Here is a 22746-nt window from a genome sequence, read left to right on the forward strand (position 1 = left end):
AGAGTTTACATGTACAATGGAATAGCAATCAGCCTTAAAAATAGAATGAAATTGTGATACATACTATAACATGGATGAATCTTAAAAATATTATGCTAAATAAAATAAGCTACACCAAAAAAAGACAAATACCGTATGACTGCAATTACATGAAGTACCTGAAAGAGTCAAATTTATAGAAATAGAAAGCAGAAGAGTGGCTACTGGAGGGGAGAGGGCAACAGGAAACTGTTCAATGTGTACAGTTTCAGTTGGGGATGATGAAAATGTTCAGGAGATACAGAGTAGTGATGGTTGCACAACATTATGGATATACCTAATGCCACTGAACTGTGTACCCTTAAAACACTTTTATATATGTATATTAACATACATATATATCAACAATAAAGTCTTCTTAAAAAAGCATAAAATATGCTTTAAAAATAAACACAGTCCAATTACAAATGATAGCAGACTTTTCAAGGTATGTCTACTCAGAGAACACCCAATTTCCCCTTTTCAAAGCTGGACTATACCCACAACAGATAAACTCACGAACTAAGCTGACCCAATCAAATCTTCTCTTCTTTGGAATTATGAAACCCATACTGAGATATGCCCAGCAATGTGAGCTACAGTTATCTGTAGCCAGGTTGGCTTAAAGGAGAACTGTGTATACAAAGGACCAGAGAGCTGGTGTGCAGATGCAGAAAAAGTGACAAGTAGTCATATGGCACCAGACAGAAAGAGAAAAGCTTCCTTGATTCCTGACAGTTTTCCAATTTCTCCCTGTGTTCTTTAAGAAAGGCCAATTTATATTTCTCAGTCTTGGGTTCTGCAGAATATTCCTATATCATTATCATGTCTTTTCTTATCTTCCTAAAGCTGACTTGAGCAAGTTTCTGCTATGTGAAATCAAATGATCATAAATATTTCAATCTCAATTAAGAAAAAAGAAAAATTCTATCCCTATCCAAATCCACTTATAGAATTAAAACTTTGACCTTGGAATAAATATTCATCTTCTCTATAGTCACAGACAAAACTGAGATACAAGTGCTAATGAATAACATAAGAAGATACTCATTGATTAAAAATCTAAATACCAGTTTTCCATTCATCATTTTCTAGAATGCTTTCAGAGGATAACTGCGAAGGTTATTTTATGTATCAACTGGGCAACAAAAGAATTCAGTCTCTGCCTGGCTGTTGTACTCTCTTGCCTTAGGATTCATCCTCAGACCTGAGGTGTACCATCGACTCTCCTGGGTCTCCAGCTTTCTGACTGTAAATCCTGGGACTTTTCAGTTTTCGTAACCACACGTGGCAATTCCTCTTCCTCCACCCATCCACCCATCCAATCCAATCCATCTAATCCATCCAATGGGTTGTTTCTCTGGAGAATCCAGACTAATACCAATATAGTAACTGAAATTAGGATCAAAAGAGAGACAAAACACAAACCTTTAAAGATTTTGAATAACGTTATTCTTGAATAACGAGAGATGTCTGCAACATTATAAATGCCAGAGAAATATAAAAATTTTCACTTTTAAAATTTTGGTTCACTAAAACCCAGCAATGTATTATTTGTGAGACATCATGTTATTTATTTGAAGGGAATAAAAATACCAGAAAAGCATGAAAAATTAAGATAAAAAAATGTAATGCAAACCAAACACAACTGGGAAGATCAAAAGTATCAAAAGAGTGAAATGGAGTGATGCCATATTCATTACATAAAACAAACTGAAACTGAAGGGAAAAAATTTAAATAACTACATAGCATATTTTTCCAGTTATTTTGCTATCTATATAATAATCTACGTTCCCATTAGGTCTATTAATTCCTTCAATAAAAGGAACCTAATAACCTAATGAACCTAATCCCTCTGTAGCTTGTATATAAAAAATTCTCGAAGTATTTGTTGAATATAAGTGAATCCCTTATATATCTTCTAAGAAGTTGAGGAAGGGGAAGAAAATCAAACCCTAAAGTTAAACATTAACCCTTCCTAATCCTGTAACCTTTGCCTGCCTCTTTTCTGCTTTGCAAAGTTTCTTTATACTAAAGTTCCTATTTCTAATCAGATCACAAACAATCATTCTGAAGAGTCCTCCATGAATTTAGAATCAAATAATTTATGCTCACAGTGCTTCTCAAAACAGCCCTTTGGAGAAAACATTCTATTTACTTACTTCTGACTTTTTGCTTTATCTATTTGAAACTATTAAATAAAAACTATTTTCTGATACTAATAATTCATATTTGAATAACCATGCCTCTCTGTCAAGTTTTAAACAGAGTTTTAAGTTTCAACATACTCCATCTACCTGAACTACAAATTGTTTGTTATACTTTGTAATGAATTAATAGTGTTTAAATTTTTAAATACTACCAATGTATTTGGTTAAAGGGAGTAAGGTGATTGAAATAACTTATTCAAAAATGCTGACCTAATGGGCTTCACATACCTATCAAGCTCAATATATCCCCTTTGTGTGAGAAATATTGCACATTTACCCTTCTAACAATCTGAAATGAAATGTGCAATATAAGCAACCTATGTATGTAAATTTTTTCAATATCCTAACAAATGCAAAAATGAAATTTTATAAGAATATGATAAGCACAAGTAGTTCAATAGGAATCTCAGAAATTACACCAGAAGACATAATGAAATAATCAAATGCTAGTACCCATTCATAAAATCACAGTGAATTTGACAATTACAAATGTCCACAGACTGGTATTCTCTACTGGTAAGTCAACTACTATAAGCATCACTGCTACTGGCAACAGGATTTTTCAAAATGGTGTAACTACTAGCCAAGTTCAGAACAAAGTTGAGTGTAATCTTTCTCAATACACATTGTGGTTATATACTTAGGAAAATTTAGTGCATGTTGTAACTTTACAAAATATACTTTGTATTTCAATTATGTTCTAGGTTCATTTAAAATTGCACCACCCACTACAGACCTCCTTCCCTGGCCTTACTCACTAAATGCCTTTCAATAACTTTGTCAACCAAAAATACTTATAGAACACCTCCCAGGAAGTAGTATGTCCCCACTGACAAGCAAAGCACTAAACAAGAGTATCTCTTGTGTGCCAAATAACAATTGTAAGAATCTAGTTGATTTATGATGAACTGAAATAGCTACAGTACTAAGAAATTGAAAAATAAACAAGCATAATATAAACTACTGATTTTCATGTTTCTTTTTTCCTTTAGGATCATTAATAGCTTGTATGAATTAAAACTATAAACGGTATTGATAATTAGTTCTAAAAGAGACCCTTAAATTTGGCTCTGCTTTGAAGTTAAAAGAAATTCCTAAGCAATATGAGTATTTGCTGCACAAGTTAGTAAAAACTGAAGAAAAATAAGGCAGGCAAACAGTGACACTTGTGGTCATTCTGAGATTGCTAATTTACAATCAGGCTAATTCCTGCTTTGTAGGTTCAAAGAAAAGTAAAAGTGGTTCATAAATCATCTCTTGACTTCAAAGGAAAATTATAAACTATTAATGAACACAGTAATTTTTCTTCAAAAAGAGAAAACTACCTACTACTTAAAAAACAGCCCAAAATATGCCATTTGTCCACATCTTATATATTATGAAAAATATTTCATCTGATTTTAAGTCAAAAGATATAAGCCTAAAGCAAACATTATTATGCAGAACTGTTGACTGATCTCCATTAAAACTAAAGCTGGTCTCTAAATAACTATGTTAAATGGCATTTTTCCGAGCACTATGGTGGATATTACACATGATCCAAAACATAAAGATTTTTCTACAGCATTGGAAAAAACAACTAGTTCTTCAGATGAGCACTGGCTGAAAAGAAAAAACTGGCTTGCATTTACGGGCCAATTCTCATGCTAAAGCACAAACAGGAATGAAGACCAATGTAGGGAAAACCAGATTCATGTCTCCTCTTAACCTGCCATGGTTGAAGAGTTATCCCTCACTCCCTTTTCTTCTTCATTCTTTTTTTTTTTTTTTTTCAGTTTATTCATTTATTTTGAGAGAGAGTGTAAGTAGGGCAAGGGCAGAGAGAGAAGAGACAGAGAATCCCACACAGGATCTGTGCTGCCAGTGTAGAGCCCAATGCAGGGCTTGAACTCACAAAATCATGAGATCATGACCTGAGCCAAAACCAAGAGTTGGATGCTTACTGATTGAGCCACCCCGGCACCCCTCTCCCTCATTCTTTTTACCAAGGACATTTAGCTAAATTTATACAGACAGTATAATTCCATGAAATGACTTATCATTAGTATTAGTGAGCAAATCTATACCTGATTTATCATGTAATAAAACTCAAAAACTACTAACCACATGAATAAAGTAACAATTACTTCTGTACTCAATAGAAATTAAGAGTCAGGAGGCACTGCAAAAAAAAAAAAAAAAGAGTCAGGAGGCACTGCAAATCCTTTCTTTAAATTCAGCCTCTTGGAGAACTACTGTAGACCTACCCAGGAAAATCCTAAAAAAAAAAAAAAAAAAAAAAAAAAAAAAAAAAAAAAAAAAAAAAAAAAAAAAAAAAAATACCTGGACAGTTCTGGCCAAAACACTCAGAGTAAGAACAGCTTACTTTCCCCATCAGGGACGTGTTATATGATTAAAAAGTAGACCTAGGCAAGTAAAAATTACAAGGCATTTGTAACTATAAAACTTAACAAAATAGCTGCCAGTTTGCTGAGTCTGACAAAGAAATCTGTCACATTTACTGAGAAAGTTTAACCATAGAATTCAGATGTTAAAAGAAACTAGACTAAAGGAAGAAGTTCTACAAGCTTGCCTGTCATAAGATTTTTACAGTTTCTCTTGGCTGGAAACATGCAGGTTGCTAGAAAAAGTCACTAAAGGAACTTTAATCTCACGCCTGCTGTTTTTCTGTACTTTATGTAAAGTTCTTAGCTAGCTTAATTTAAACTTAAGAAACTGATGGCAGGTATACCTAAAATTTAAAATGCATTCTGATTAAGTAGACAGATGCCTTTTTATTAGTTTCTAGGAGTCTCTTTTCCTATATTAACCTTTGTCCCATAGCAAGCAGGGGAATTCTCTCCAGTACTGGGAGAACCATTAACCAGCAGGTTTTCTAATGAGCTCTCTTAATAATCAAGATCTATAAAAATCCAAGGGACACTAAAAAAGAGTGAAATGAAAAGAACTAGCAAAAATAATTGTTTTATCCTTCTTAAAGAAATGATAGGGAATATGTCTAAACCTCTTTGTCTCACTAACGTTTAATAAACTGTGTCTAACTACAAGTATTGGCACAAAGTAGTTGATCAATATGTATTTGATAAGCGAAAATATAAACAAACATCCATTTACAACTCTATGAATGATTTCTGGGTATGCTGTGCCAGTCCTATAAAAAACTCCCCACAATTTCTCCAGTGTTACACAGCATAAATGGCTAAGAACAGTGCATAAAGACTTAGATAATCTTGCTTGAATTCCCAGCTGGACTCTCTTATCACTAACTAGCTGATATCTGGGATAATTATTTACAACTCTAAGCACTGGCTCCCCATCTTTAAAATGGGTATTCTGATACTAAAACTATTATGAGGAAAAAAAGGCTTTTACCTAACAACTTAGGTATGCTTAGCATGCAATCTGATTTGGGGTAAATAATAGTCACTGATGCTAGCTGCACAAATTCTATGTAAGGAATTTCTGAAAAATACAATACTGATCTCCTAAATTCCACTTCCACTTTTGTAAAATACATTATTTTCAGTAGGCACTTAAGCATTATTCTGCTACCTACATTTAAAAAAAAAAAGTAGTGAGCATGTAGTATGAGTGGACACGAACTAAAATAAAAAGCTGGCATTCAATTTTCTCCTTCATATTTAACTACGAAAAGCCAAAGCTCTAGGCCTTAGGTTTCCCATTTATAAAACTCTTTAATATTCCTTCCAACATTTCTGGGAAAGTTGCAAACACTTTAAAGAGTCATAGCATTCCTACAAGTACCAAACTAAAAAAAAGAACAAAAAATTTTTAAATAGTAGAGAAAAGGTAACAGACTTAACTGGGGAAGACAGGTGGGATAAAGCAGATTTATGACTACAAATTTAGGGCTTAGGTTCTAAAACTATAAATTTTTAGGAGTTAATGTCCCTGAAGTCTCATAGGAAAAACTGCTAATTCAGACTCTTTAAAGAGAGAGAAAGAGAGAGAAAAAGAGAGAAAGAGAGAGAGTGAGGGAGAAAGCGCGCGAGCATTCCCCAGTATTCTGCAGAAAAAAGCAAGGTGCCCAGGAGACTAACCACACAAATAAATATTTCAGAGTAAGTATCTAGTCTTACTGAAAAATATGTTTGGAGGTGAGTTAGTAAACAATCTTGAAATATTCAAATAAGTAAATATGATTAGTTAAACCTTATTATCCACCAAGATCCTGTACAAGTGTGTTGTATCCACTATTATCATTTTGTTGAATTCTATCATACATATAATTTTAAAGAAAATAAAAAATGCTGACATTAAAAAGTAATTAAAAATAAAGTTTTGCTGCCTTCAAGAACACTGGAAATCACATAATAGCAAAAAAGAAGTGGGCTGTATCATATCATGTTTCATGAAGCAATCCACTCCAGCTGATTTATAAACTCCAGAAAATTGGGGATGGGGGTATCTAAGTTATAAAAAATAAATGGTCTAACTCTTATCTAGATATTAGAAAAATTGGAATATTTTGAGAAAATAAACTTAAAAGGAAGGGGTGCACTGAAAGGGTTAAATTGTACCCAAGTTACCTTTTCTAAAAGCTTACATTGCTATGTCCTATAAAATCATGGGGAAACATGAAAACCAACATCTAACACTGAAAACACTTAGAAAGCCTGTACTTAAGCATAAAGATAAAAAAAAGGGGGGGAAGAAAAAAAAATTATAATCATTTCATAATCACCCCATTTTCATATTACACTCACCACTATACTTATACTTAATATATATAATTTATCACAAGGAAGCAAAATCCCTATGCTTCTCTCTACCTTAGGTTTTTAGTCAAAATGAATGCAAACAATCACGTGGGATTCAGCCAAGCAGTGACGTTAAATTCTGCTCTGTCAGAGAGAGCATCTGTCAAGCCCACATTTAAACTGCTGCCTGCCTGTGCAGCAGCTGAGGAACTGTGGATTTCATATTATAGACTAAAACCCCAGTAAAACTGCTCAAAATCCTTCCTGCAGCTGCCAGGCAAAAACGAAAGAGAGTTAAATCCTATTCTATTCCAATACAATCGAAGCACTACATTCTAGCTCCGGCTGCTTTACATTGCAGCTCAGTGTTATTACTAGAAATATGGATACTGAGAAGAGAATACAGCACTGCATTGTCCGGCCAGGAAAACAGCAGATGTAAAAAGCTTCAATGCATCAACTGTCGGCAAGAGTCAACAGTGCTCCGAATAGAGCGGACAACTACAGCTCTTTTGTTTAAACAAAGAGAAAGAAAATGAAAGAAAGGAAAAATCTCAGAAGACTGGGACCCATATGAACAAGGAGGGTAACTTGAAGACAAGCAGACAGATGGACACTTTGGATACTGTGAAAAGCAATCGCAGGAGGCAGACTATTGGGGGATGTGCGCATGTTCGATAGCATCTTTTTTGCTGAAGTGATGGCGTGCCAAAAGTATTTTCAGTGGGCATAATCCTCTCCACATAAATGGCCTGACCAAGGAAGGTATGTCAATATCTTGTGTGTAATATTCATTTAAATGTCTGCTACCTTTTTATAGCCCTAAAGGCACTAATATCTGATAAACAAGTTCATCCTGTTCACCGTCCTTGAAAACTATGAAAGGGTTTCTAGATCTATGATTTTAAAATCTGTCATTGTTAAAACTGTCATTGCTATATTCAAGTAAATATGTATCTTGCAGTAATTACAGATTATGGATGTATAAAAGAAAGAAAAGGCAAATAGTAACAAGATGTGCTTACAGGATTCTCTGAGAAATTAAACTTAAAAAGAAAAAAACTAGCTCTCTAAAGAAAACATAGCAAACCTCTACAAAAATAGGTCAAAATGAATTCTTATGTAGTAAAATAAAGTGATCTCTTAAAAATGGCTATCAAAGAGACAATGCAGTGAAATTACATTAAATAGTATCAAAGATGATCTGAATATTAACAGCTTTTTTCAAAGTCCTTTTAAAACAAATTATTAATATATAACAGCTTTTACTAACAAAATCTTCCAAGATCCATCTACCTAAATAAAGATAACAAACACAATCTAAAAGAGTATCAACAAATATTACTATTGAGCTGTAGGAATATTAAAAGGAAAGCATTTGCACAGGCTCACATAAGGCAGTGTGAGTTTTATGCACAGCACACCACCACAGTAGATTTGCATGTTATTACACTGTCCATGAATACAACTTTAAACAAAGAAACATCAATAGTTGGTAAAAATTTCCCCACTTGAAACAGTGAGGTTTCATTTTAAGCAACTCATTTTTAATGATCAAATATAAGATTGTTCTTGGTGATAATTTTTAAGTGAAATTCAAAACATAATGTGAAATTAATCTGATATAAAAATATTCGTGAACAGCAATACAAGGACAAAAAATTAAATAGAAATGTAGTTACTGTGCTTCTAGGCTATATGAATATGTGCTAATGAACTACCATCATGTTTGTATGTGCAGGGCAGAAATAAATCTAATAAACTATTTAAACAACAATCACAGAAGAGCAACTTATGGCTCAGGAATTCAAATGTATTTCATATATTTTTTACAGACTATTAGAGATCCTGATATTTGCTCAGTCCCACAATATAACCACCAACCCATTACTTAATAATCACAAAAGGCAAACATTTTAAAGACATACATAAGCATTCTATTCTAAAATTAAGATTAAACAAGCTTATCAAGCCCTATTATTATTACATCTCAACATCAACTCTGTTATACCATGAATTTTTATTCCACTACAGAATGAAATCAGGTGGTATTCAATAAAAATATATATAGTTGTAAAAATCTCAAGTCTCTTAGTGCTTTTTCTCTTAACGTTAACACCACCAATTAAACACTTTTATAAGCTAGATCTCAAAACAAAAGTATGCAATTTTTTTAATTCAAGCACCACTAAAATCTAGGACTGTTCCAAAAGATTATATATAAACATTTTTAAAAGCCAAACAATAAAAAGAGTGGTGTGTGTGTGTGTGTGTGTGTGTGTGTGTGAGAGAGAGAGAGAGACAGAGCGTGCAAGCATGTGAGAAGTAACTGAACAGTTCACAGCAACATTCTTTCCATGAACTTCAATTCATAAGATATAAATACACATTAATAACTTGAAAAAAATTATCTTAAAAAACCCTAAGAACTAAAAGTATTTCTATGCTGAAAATGGAGAAGTGACAAACTATTTAGATTGACAAAAATATTTTAACTTTATTGTCATGTGCCCACTTTTTAAGAACTAATATAACAAGAACCAACCAGAGAATCATTTTAACATTTAATAAAAAGGAAGATGTTACTTAATCTTACTTTTTTAACAGAAAAATTATGATGAATACCTGAGAAACTTTTAATAAAGAAATTTTTACAACTAGACACATGCATTGTATTTATCAATGGGAGATTACTAAATGAGTATATGTGGTTTTAAGCCTGGGAAGCTTAATATTTATAAATATTAAGTCATGAGTTTAACTTAAGATGCATCTTCACCACCAATTGCTAAAAAATCTTATAGGACCATAAACTATGTATTTATGCTAGATTACACTATATAATAATATGCTGTTTTCTGTAACATGGATATACTTTAGAGATATCACTTCAGGTATATTGCTTTCTTAAAAATATCAGTTTTTTACGATATTCATCTTCATTCACTTCTTCATCTATTCAAAAATCTGACCTTATATTGCTTCTTAAACCATTAAATTTACACTTTTAAAAGATGTAAATGACTGGACTTCAACCAGGTATCAAGTACATAACAACAAAAAGTTGACATATTTAATTTAGCTTTGGAATGTTTAAAATATACCAAATAAATTTAAAAAGCAACTTTTGTTACTTTTAAATATATACACATAACCCTTATGTCTACTGGCTTCTTTCTGGAGTGGAGGAAGTACTGTTGCTATTTATCAAATAATTCATTTACAAATAAAAGATTAGAAAGAGTGTCCTGGTCTAAACAGGATGGCCAACTCTTAACAAGTACATGAAGGAAAAAACTGATTTTCTAAATCAGAACACTCAGCTTATTTTCAGTTTAGCTCACAACAGCTATGTTTTGCTGGTACAGTGAAAAGCCTTGGTCTTTATCATGGCAATGTGAAATTAAAATTCATGTAAATCAACTTTAATAAATAGCAAACTAGATTCTGGGTTTTTTAAAAACCCAAACTCAAAAAAAAAAAAAAACACTGTTCATATCTCACAGGATGATTAATTTTTTTATTTGAGAACCATAACTTCTAAAAGTACTACATAATTTCAGACACTAAAAATTATCAAAAGCTGGCGCCTTTACTATTATACTTTGGAAATTTCTTCAAATTCCCACCTACTTGCTCCTCCTAGTGGCTTTTACTAGAATAGTACTTTCATTCATATATGTCTAACAAATATTTCAAAGTACTTCATACTACCTAATACATGAGTTTTACTATAATTATTCAATTATATGAAAGCTTCCTTGTAAATACTGTTATTTTCCCAAAACAATTAAGTTTCACGCCAAAGTTAAACAAATTTGGCATTAAGCATGAATTTCTTAACATCATGGACTAAACACATAGGTTATGTATAGAATTTTAAATAAACAAATGCTCCTACATTAAATTTTTAAATTGGCTAGTTTCTTTTGCTTAAAGAAATAATTTTCACAATAAAAGGTTGAAAAAATTAAAATTAATTATTACTCCCCTTCTCAACAAGTTTTTTCTCTTTAAAGGCTAAATTTAAGCTACAGTCCCTTACTCACCTCTACCCCCCATGCCTTGATCTAGAAAAATTAAGAACTGAAAGCATGAAAAATATGTGCTATGAACTGAAAAACCTTGCTAAACGGTAACACCAGCAGTTCTTAATATGGAGAATCATGAACCTCCCTTACTGACATCTCATAATCTTGTTTTAAAAGCTAGGGTCTTAGTAAGTGTCATACCACCAGAAGCCCTAAAAATGTAACAACTTGTCTACACACAAATATAGAACACAGCAAACTCAAGAATCTTTTAAAGTGCATTTTGTAAAATTTTAAATTTTAAACAGCTGGATATGACAGTACCTAGAGCCTATATTTTTAAGAAATCTGAAAGGACTGTTCAAAGTAGTTCTTTGTTTAATTCTAACATGGAGACTGAACTGAGATATGTGATAGTGTTCTGCCAAGGCCAAAGATAATTAGATAATTAGTTACTATATTTTAAAAATCAGTCTTAAGTCTAAGTAAGGATCATGATCTCCTGAATACCTCATCTTTGAAGTGGAAGGTTAAAATTAGAAAAGAGTATTTGAAAATGTTCAAAATTTACTACTGTCTTAAAATCCTGTACTGAAGTTACTGGACCCTGAAAATTAATTTTGACAGGTGCATCTTCTCATTGACTTTCTCAACACAGTAGGGGCCAATGGAAACATGCCAAGCAGTGTACTGTGACTAACAGAACCCTGCCATAATCAACCTTGCACCGTCTGTCCCACAACTGATACATGACCGTTTTACAAAAAAGGCCGCTGACTGTGCACCATACCACCAATGGTATGTCAAATCAATTTTAATTAATGCCAATAAATTTTCCATCTGCTCTCAGGCCTTCTTACATGGCCTCTCTCAGGAATCTAGTAACATTCTTCTCTTCTACATGCATACAACTTTTAAATCTTTAACTCAGGTCAAAAGCACAAATGACCAGAGCTACTCAGACAATGAAATAAGTGGAAGAAAATTAATCCATCACTTCTCTCTTTAAAGTGCTCATCCTGTTCTCAGTGATGTCACATTACCAAGGATAAACAGACTATAAACTTCATTCCTGGGTTATCATATTTTCACAACTTAAAAACTCCTATTTGCCCTAATATTATTAACATCTGATGTCTCTTTTCAGGCAGTTCTATAATATTTTGCATTTTGTAAATTTTTATGCTTCATCTTTATAGAATGACTGCACGGGAGACAACGTGACTGAGTTAAAAAATGATTACCAAAGAAAAGTACTGATTCAGGAGAAGAAAACATTTTCAGCCTCCAGTATCTCATATCCCATTACTGGATTTACAACATGCTTCAGTGGAGGAGAAGACACTGCTGCTTTGCAAAGATGAGCTGGAATGCCAAGAGGTCTCTGTTCCGTACCCATCTTATTGGTGTACTTTCTCTAGTGTTTCTTTTTGCTATGTTTTTGTTTTTCAATCATCATGACTGGCTGCCCGGCAGAGCTGGATTTAAAGAAAACCCTGTGACATATACTTTCCGAGGATTTCGTTCTACAAAAAGCGAAACAAACCACAGCTCTCTCCGGAACATTTGGAAGGAAACAGTCCCTCAAACTCTGAGGCCTCAAACAGCAACTAACTCCAATAACACAGACCTGTCACCACAAGGAGTTACAGGGCTAGAGAATACACTCAGTGCCAATGGAAGTATTTACAATGAAAGAGGTACTGGACACCCAAATTCATACCATTTCAAATATATTATCAATGAACCTGAAAAATGCCAAGAGAAAAGTCCCTTTTTAATACTGCTAATAGCTGCAGAACCTGGACAAATAGAAGCTAGAAGAGCTATTCGGCAAACTTGGGGCAATGAAAGTCTAGCACCTGGTATCCAAATCACAAGAATTTTTTTGTTGGGCGTAAGTATTAAGTTAAATGGCTACCTGCAACGTGCAATATTGGAAGAAAGCAGACAATATCATGATATAATTCAACAGGAATATTTAGATACATACTACAATTTGACAATTAAAACACTAATGGGCATGAACTGGGTTGCAACATACTGTCCACATATCCCATATGTTATGAAAACTGACAGTGACATGTTTGTCAACACTGAATATTTAATACATAAGTTACTGAAGCCAGACCTGCCTCCCAGACATAACTATTTCACTGGTTACCTAATGAGAGGATATGCACCCAATCGAAACAAAGATAGCAAGTGGTACATGCCACCCGACCTCTACCCAAGTGAACGCTACCCTGTCTTTTGTTCTGGGACTGGTTATGTTTTTTCTGGAGATCTGGCAGAGAAGATATTTAAAGTTTCTTTAAGTATCCGTCGTTTGCACTTAGAAGATGTGTATGTCGGGATCTGTCTTGCCAAGTTGAGAATTGATCCTGTGCCCCCTCCCAATGAGTTCGTGTTCAATCACTGGCGAGTTTCTTATTCAAGCTGTAAATACAGCCACCTAATTACCTCTCATCAGTTCCAGCCTAGTGAACTGATAAAATACTGGAACCATTTACAACAAAATAAGCACAACGCTTGTGCCAATGCAGCAAAAGAAAAGGCAGGCAGGTATCGCCACCGTAAATTACACTAGGAAAGACAATTTTTTTTTCGAATGTGCAATCTGTAAAATATTGCTAAAAGCATGTATAGTTAAATCTGATTACATCCATAGGACAAGTTTTAGTTAAAACTCATCACATAAAGAAATTCAAAAAATATTTTTTTAATTTCTGAAGGTAATTGTTAAAAAAAAATAACATTATATAACAAAAAGTTATCCCAAAAGAATCTATTTAAAAAAAACTGTTTAAGGGGATTCTGTGTATTAACATGCAATAAAAAGCATGCATACATCAATGGTTCAAGGCTTATGTTAAGGGCCAATAAGATGTATTTGCATATATTTTCCACATAAATTTTAAGAAACGGAGACAAAAGACCCTTCATTTTAGATTCAGCTTTTCATTTTAACATACAATTAAATGTAAATAAAACATTATTGTCAATCTTAAAAAGAAAATTTGTAATTGTGCAAAGGACAAATTTTCTGACCTATTCTAGGGTTCTAAAACTATATTCCGTGCAATAAGATTTAGTTGAATTATTCCATAAACACATTTATAAAGTTCAGATGTTTCATCAATGCAATTCTCATCTAAGTATTTACCTTTCAATAACAATTGGGATACTCATTTTCTTTTATTAGTACATATATTTTGACATGTGATAAAATGTGAAAAATCAATGTGTCTCAGGCTCAAGTTTTTATAAGAAAAAAAAGTAAATGTTTTAAAATAGTTTGTTTCCTTGTTGGTGTTAAGGGCCAAGCTAGTATTTCAATGAATTATTCTATTAGATCAGTTACTGCACTCTTAAGGAGTACTAAGAGTGCACTTAACTTCAAGGATATCTGTAAAAATACGTCGTGTTCCTCCAACTGAAGCGAAAGTAATTACTTACAGTCACAAAGAGAATGTACTGTTGAAAAAAGATACAGGATAAAGAGTGTAGCAGCAGTTTCATTCAATACATTTTTAAGATGCATGTCTGCCAAACTGCAACATATGGGAAGTTTATTTCCTGACAGCAGGTGTACACATGCCAATACTTAATCATTTTATGGCACCTACTTCTTTCTCTGAGTGCCAAGTTTACAAACCTGCGGTTTTTAATTTGGTAGATGACAACTAGTCTGTGTTACCAATTTAAAACCTTTTTGGGGATGGATGGGGGAAACTACAAATGTTTGATGAACACTTGATTCTAGGGTGACAATGTATACAATGCACTTTTACCAAGTTTTTAATAAAAAAAAAGTAAACAAAAATATCTTTACTGAGTGTTACAGTACAAATATTTACAGTAATTTTGTTTGGCTCCATTACACAGTTTAAAATCAAGAAATAGTAACCCGCTAAGTTTTAAAGTGTTTTTAATTCATAAAAGTATGTAAAACTCAACGATCTTAATCTAATGAAGATGTTATTTATCCTAACTGTAATGACCATCATTTTTATCCTTGATTCAATTCTGAACAGATACTGTACCAAACAGAAATGTAATGACTGTTAAAGTTCAGAATCTCAGAAACTGCTTAAGTACTTATTATTTTAATATGTTATATTCCATTTATACTAAATTTATCTCCCACTTTCAATTCAGTAATCTAAGTATTCTATTCTACATAGAGTAATTTTGAAAGCCAAGCTATATATATATATATATATATAAAACATCCAGCTCTTCGTTAAGTCCATTTTCACTTAATTTATTCTATGTGATTATAAAAACACTAAAGTTACTAAATGCCAAAAGTCACTAAATAAAAGTCACACATAAGAAGATAATACCCAATTAGTAAGTTTCAGGAAAGACAAAAGTAATCCTTCAATGTAGAGTAATTCTCTCATTTATACTTCAGATGTTTTTTAAAACGGTATGTGTGTATACATGTATGCATCCACAATTATGTACCCAGAAACAGAACCTAAGCACTATCTGCCTAAATTATGATTACAGTGCAGGATCTTTAAAAAATAGTATTTTCCTTCTGGAAAAATTCAAGTTTAAAAAGTTGACTTATGAAAAATAGAATTCTTAAGAGACAACAAAATTCCTCCTATCTTAGACATCAACTTAAAAAATTTCAATACCCCTGAGAATACTATCTTGAGAACTGACAGTAATCTGATAACATGGACTTCTCAAAGAAAACTGGATCAAATAACAAAGTTTCCTCGTAGTGCTGAAAATGTGTATTTTAAAATAAATATTATATTAATTTATTCTTGACCTTCCATTCTAATTATGCAAGAGTAATTCTACAGAAAATATGAATTTTTATATTATAATATCTCAACATCTCACCAAGTAGTAACTGTCCCTTATTCATGCCCAGTACTGTGTGATTATGATTACACATGAAAATATAATTTTAAATTATATTTGCACTATATTTGGTCAAAGAAAAAATTCAGGAACAACTATGTAATCTTTATAATCAAAATGTTAATAAATATTTTAGAAGAAAAAATACCAAAACTTTCAATAGTTACACTAGTTCATTCTGATCAAGTTTATAAGGTAGTAAAAGTCTAATTCAAGTAAATAATTTAAATTTCTCACCTTTTAATATACAGCAGAATCACATACACCTCAACTGGAATCTTACTGATACCTATTACCAAAAACCCCTATAAAAACAAGATCAACAGTGGAAGCAGGAGCTATTTAACTGACAGAGCATACACGATATACCTGGTACTTTTAAACCACTTTACATACATGATCTCAGAGAACTCTTACAAATGACACTAAAAGACAGGAAAGGAAGACTCATGCAAGAAGTTAGATACCTAAGATGCCACAGCTCGTAAAAGCAGCAAAGCTCCATCTGAAAGACCATGCTCTGAACCACTATGTTATTCTGCTGTGTATTTCACATATGACACCTTCAGTAAGGTCTAAAGAGCTAAGCAAAAATGACCTGTCCTCTAATTCTACTATTCTCTGCTTATTCTTCATCTTTTGCCAGGGAAGGCTTCATAACCATTTTCTCACACTGGAGGGGCACCTGATGTTAGGTGCAAATAACCATTTACATCTGGTGGCCAAAACCTTAGAAAACCATAAGCTTATTGCTTATCTCTTGCTTTTTTGGGCTCTGAGATACATCTGTAAACAACAGGCATATGTCACAGTTAGAAATTATAAAAAGTGACTACTTGGAAGCACAATTAGATAATTTCTAACAGACAAAAGTAGCAATGTATTTACTTACTCTACTAGTCAGTCACATACTGCTTTGGGACGAGGTGGTAAAATTCTTTTATCCAGCTGATTTCAGGGTTTTTTTTTTTCCTTTTCAGTTTTTACTGCTCAACTACAAAATCTGACTATTAGATTAACATAGCTTTAAGAAGACATAAAAGAATATCCCTATGATGCATACATTTCTAATACACCTCACAGAATATCAGTTTATCACTTAAACAGTACTCTCAGAAAACAGGGTATGTATACAAATACATCGCTGAGTTTCAGCGAGACACCTGTCATGCACTACACATCAACACACACGCACACCCTTCCTCTAACCATGATATATATATAAATCTTACTATTTCAAGATACAATATGTCAAAAGAGGAAGAAAAATGTTTCTGTATCTATAGGAACTGTTTCCTCTCCCTTTACCAGAGCAAATATCTGTGCTAAAGAACAACTGGAGCTAACCTAATGGTCTCAGCCTGTTTATTAATCTAATCATTTCAACTTCCAACTGAATGTGACAGATTTTAAATTTGAATCTCACTTTCGACAGTATCCTAAACACTGAAAAAACCAGATCAACAGCGTCATAAAAATATTAAGTAACACAAAACTGTAACATTATACATAAAATCTTAAATTCATGTTTTTGTGAATCTTTAAATGTTTAAAATACACAAATTTATACAATAGAGTAAAACTAATATGGGTGTATGTCATAACTAAAATGCTATTAAAACATTAGAATATAGATGACAGAATTAACATGAGATTCTGATGGCAATGAGAATTTTCTAACATACTGAAGGTTTGAAACAAGTTAATAAAAATCACATTAAAACCACATTTATTTAAAGAAATTTAATAAAACTGTTTCTATTTATTATTTAAAAATAAATACTATCAGAAAATTAAAACTAGAAGAAATCACAAGTCACAGCCAAAATCTACTTGATTATCAGACAAAATTAAGAAGAGAAATAAAAATGTTCAGTAAACCCATGGTTAGATAATGTTTTATGGGCTTAACAATAGTTTTCAAACTAATTTCCTCAGGTGTCTCAGTTAAAATTAGTAAAACCAGGAGAGCTGTGTTTTAGAGTCCTGCCCTCACTTTAATACAACTGCATGTTTGCGTTTAAACGAAGATTCCAGGTCAAAGTTCATTTGCAAAGAATGACCAATGTTTATTTGCTTTTTATTCCCCATTGAGAACTACCTCAATGATTCTTGAACTGAAATACAACCACAGAAAAGAGAAAAATACATATATTTACTTATTATATAACATCCAATATATCAACTCAAAGAATAAAAGGAACTCAATTAGTCAAAAGAAAGATTAAAATATTTAAATAAGAGACTTAGACATAATAAGCCATTATACAATACAAATAATAAAAAAAAATTCCACAAAGGCAACATTTTAAAAATAAGGGATAATCATAAGTAAGAGGAAATTCTCTGGTGAAAAATAAACTTTTACTAAGAGGTATAAAAATTCTGACAAGAACAGACCATTATTTTTAGTCAACAAGAATACCTACTTTTATAATGGATGTTATTACCCAACTAACATGTTTTCTTCATCTGTATTTTCTAAATACAACAGGGGAAAAACTGTTGTAATACATGTGGTCAGTGTAAGCCCAATCAAATGAGCTTTTTTCCTAAGTTTTTAGTGTGTATGGATGAAAAATCACAAAATGATTATACAGTTAATATGGAAAAAAGCATCAGTAGCTAAGAAATATTGAAAGTGATCATAAAGAATTTACTATAAAGCTGGGCACCTGGGTGGCTCAGTCAGGTTAAGTGCCCAACCCTCTTTGTTTCAGCTCAGGTCATGATCTCATGGTTTGTGAGTTGAAGCACATATCCGGCTCTGCACTGGCAGTGGAGACTACTTTGGATTCTCTCTCTCCCCTTCCCTCTGTGCCCCTCCCCCACTTGTGCTGTCTCTCTCTGTCTCTCACTAACAAGCTAATGATTATCATATCATATTTGTACTATATCTCGCATTATAAGCACGTGTTCACTAAAGTTATTCTAAGATTTAATAAATTTTAAATATTTTTAAAGAATTTTTGAGAAATATATATGATAATCAAAATTTTAACAAAACGACAGGATTAAAAGATCTTTGAGATACTTTTTTCAATCATTCAAACATCTTTTGAAAGCCCATAATATGCTGGGTACAGACACTATGATGATAACCAGTTAAGATGGTCTAATATATGATGTTTGGGTACTTGGACAGCCATACGAAAAAAAATTAGATTTGTTCCTCAACCATATATTAAAAACATTTCCAACCAGATAAAAGATCTAAATGTAAATAACAAAACAAACCAGTTCCATGGGGGGGGGGGGTTGTGAATTCCTTTATTACTTGAGAGAAGAGTTAATTTTCCTGATTACGACAAAACTACTTACTACAGAAGTAGTAAGAAAGTTATAAATGTGATAAGAAAAGATTCTGAAAGAAACTCTTGCATGGCAGTAAAAACATCAACAAAATCAGAAGACAAACAATCTGAGAGAAGATACTTCCAACCTACAAAAGTTTAATATCCCCAATATTAAATGATACAAGAAAAAAAGGAGAAGAGACCAACATTCTGATAGAAAAATGGGGAAAAACTTTAGTTTACAGAGAAAGAAATGATAAGACCCCTAATCAACCTTGATGGGAATACAAACAAAAACCACTAAGAAACCAATACTCACCTATCAAATTAACAGAAAGTTAAGCCTGACATCATACTCTTTTGAAAGATCTGTAGGAAAATAGGCACAATCACACATAGTAGTGGGAATGGGGTAACTCCTAATAGAAGAAGGGGGGTAAATTTCATAACATCCTGCAAAAGTACAGAGGCATTTACCCTTTACTTATCAACTGTGCATCTAGGAATCCCTTCCCAAAACACTTGTATAGCAATGAGATACAATAGGCTTAAAACTAATCATTAGAGGATGATTTGTAATAGTAGAGACAGAAGACAACCTAAATGTCCATACATATGGGCCTGGTTAAATAAACCAAGGCACACTACAACATATTTGGACCATATATTCCTACTAGGATATAGTCTAAGAAAAAATTATTGTATCTGATTACCTTATAGTAAACAACAGTATCAGCACTGTTATTTTGAAATGTTTACTGAAAATCAAAGCCAACAAGAAATTATGCTAATATTATTAGGAAATGCTATGAACTGAACTGTTCAAGAAAATACTTTCTACTGATTAAACATATGAGCCTGTGCTTATATACATCTTCAAATGAATAGGTGTGGAAAAGCAAACTTAATGAAAAAGAACAGGTTATTACTTATTCTTAAGGATACCATCATAAAAAGGGTAAAAAAATAATGAGGGGCACCTGGGTAGCTCAGGCGGTTAAGCTACCAACTTCAGCTCAGGTCATGATCTCAAGGTTTGTGGGTTGAAGCCCCGCCTCAGGCTCTGCGCTAACAGCTCAGAGCCTGGAGGCTGCTTCGGATTCTGAGCCTCTCTCTCTCTCTCTGACCGTCCCCTGCTCGTTCGCTTGCTCTCTCTCTGTCTCTCAAAAATAAACATTAGAAAAGTTTTTTAATTAAAAAAAAGAAAATAAGGAATACAGGTTGACTGGTTTTATACACACACACTCATACATATTTAGCAGAAGAAGGCAGATAAGAGGATTACTGAGAGAATTAAGGGGAACTCTTGAGCATCAGAAAAGGAAAAACAACAGACTTAGATCGATAACCAATATGCCTCAACAAGGGAAAACAGAACATTCTTCCTTTCGAAGCACCAGGCTTACAAAAAGCTGTGGTTTAAGATGGATGTAAGAAAACAGAGCATATACTAAAGAGGAGCTGCTTATTAAGCATTTTAAAAAAAAAAAAAGGTTAAAACTGAGAACACCAGATTTGAGCTAAAACTGTGTATTCTTAAACTCTACTCCTATAAAAAACAGGAGTTCCATCATGATCTTTGAAAAATTCTAGAAAATTCCCAGCACTGTCAGATTTTCCTTGGAAACCTCTTCCACCCTCAATTTAGAAAGTTCCAGGAAGACTTTCATTCAAAGTAGCCTGCCTTGCACTGGTCAAGCTAAAATAATCAAAGACCCTCTCCTTTAGTAACTTGAATCCTAAGGAAACAGACACACACACACACACACAGACACACACACACACACGAAAAAATGATTAGAGCTAACTCACTTGAACTTCAGCACCCTGAAGAAATTATCCATTAATTCTTGCTACCCGATCCCCAGAGTTGCTAAGGTTCCTGTCCCTTCTACCACTTGGTTCTCTGATTTTATGACATCACCTATAATTTTTCAGTACTTTTTTCTTTGCTAGAGTTAGACTCAACTTTTGCTAGTAACCAAAGAATGCTAACTGACAGAAAATCTACCACGAGCAAATTTTGAGTAAAATGATTCCTAGCTCCTATGATGATTCCATAATACTGTTAAGACCACGTCCTCTGTGTGTTCTGCCACCTGAACAAATCAAAAGTACAAAGGGATCCAGGAACAACTTCTCTGCTAAAGAAAACAGGCCTAAAACTGTATACCTGTTCGTCATCCATACCTATGTCCAACCCTCAAAAGAGCAACAAAGTTGTTTTCAGCATAAAACAGAACACAACTGAGACCATGTTACTGTAATTACCTTAATACTGAGAGACATCAGTCAAACAGTTTAGGACCTCATTTCCTATAGTCATACTACTATGAGGGAGAGCCAACACATCTGGAAAGTTACCATAAAAATTGACTGGCTGAGCCTAATATACCGTAAAATGTTGTCTGAGATTAGAAAGTAATGAATAGGGAGGACTGGACTGTACCATTTCACATTTGCTATTTAAAACTGTATTCCTGGGGATACCTGGGTGGCTCAGTCAAGTTAAGTGTCCAACTTTGGCTCAGGTTACGATCTCGCAGTTCGGGAGGTTGAGACCCACATCAGGCTCTCTGCTGTCAGCACAGAGCCTGCTTTGGATCCTCTGTCTCCCTCTCTCTCTCTGTCCCTCTCCCACTCATGCTCATGGGCTCTTTCTCAAAAATAAATAAAACATTAAAATAAAATAAAATTGTATTCCTTTATCAGAAATCTGTTGGTCTCCTGACAAGGTAAAAAATAAACAAGAACAAAAAAAAACAAACAAAAAACAGTTACAACATTCTTCCTGGTAGGTTTATTTAAGAAAGAAAAGAGAGGGGCACCTGGGTGGCTCAGTCAGTTAAGCATCTGACTTTGGCTCAGGTCATGATCTCATGGTCCATGAGTTCGAGCCCCACGTCAGGCTCTGTGCTGGCAGCTCAGAGCCTGGAACCTGCTTTGGATTCTGTGTGTCCCCCTCACCCTCCCTCCCCCCCAACTCACACTCTCTGTCTCTCAAAAATGAATAAAACATTAAAGGGGAGAGAGAGAGAGAGAAGGAGAGAAAACTAGTAGCTGGGCAAAAATAAGATAATTTTTTTTTAAAGGAAACTTCACAAGCAATCACTCCAAATTTAAACTATTTATGTCTGAGTGTCTATAAGTATACGTACATTTAACAGTATGTTTAACCTAAAGTTATCTTCTCTCACCCTGAAATTTAATACGTTTTCATCACTGCACATCTTGGTGAATGGCTGTCCCCAGTGAGTGGCCACATGAGAACACCAAGAGTCATCCTTGCCACTTCCTTCACTTGTTATCCCCGTATCTTTCTATCCACAAAACCTGGATTCTTAATAGAGTCCATCCACTCCTCTCATAGTTCAAAAGAGTATCTCTCACTTGAACCTGAAATACCTTCACAATTGGTTTCCTCATATTCATGCAATTTGTTTCCCATACTACAGCCAGAATGGTACTTTAAAAACACAAAGCTGTTCATATCATTCTAGTGCTTAAAGGCTTCCCAAGTATGTTCTTAGGATAAGAACCTTGGCTAGTGACAAGATCCATAAATGGGTCTCTTCCTTGCTA

At 33.4% G+C, this 22746-nt stretch overlaps 2 protein-coding genes across 3 annotated transcripts in view; one reads left to right on the forward strand and one right to left on the reverse strand.

Moving 5' to 3' along the window:
• CDC73 (cell division cycle 73) overlaps positions 1-22746 on the reverse strand; it is a 119597-nt gene that overhangs the window by 42110 nt on the left and 54741 nt on the right. The window lies entirely within an intron of this gene.
• Positions 7153-14242, forward strand: B3GALT2 (beta-1,3-galactosyltransferase 2). Of its 2 annotated transcripts, XM_039257489.1 has the most exons (3): positions 7153-7715; positions 11640-11779; positions 12181-14242. In XM_039257489.1, exon 3 carries the CDS (start codon positions 12303-12305, stop codon positions 13569-13571), a length of 1269 nt encoding a protein of 422 aa, XP_039113420.1. In that variant the 5' UTR covers positions 7153-7715; positions 11640-11779; positions 12181-12302; the 3' UTR covers positions 13572-14242. The 2 variants fall into 2 exon arrangements, with proteins under 2 accessions (XP_039113420.1, XP_039113419.1); XM_039257488.1 differs by lacking the exon at positions 11640-11779.

Source organism: Hyaena hyaena, unplaced genomic scaffold, assembly GCF_003009895.1.
Source record: "Hyaena hyaena isolate Hyena2069 unplaced genomic scaffold, ASM300989v1 scaffold_622, whole genome shotgun sequence".
Lineage (NCBI taxonomy): Eukaryota > Metazoa > Chordata > Mammalia > Carnivora > Hyaenidae > Hyaena > Hyaena hyaena.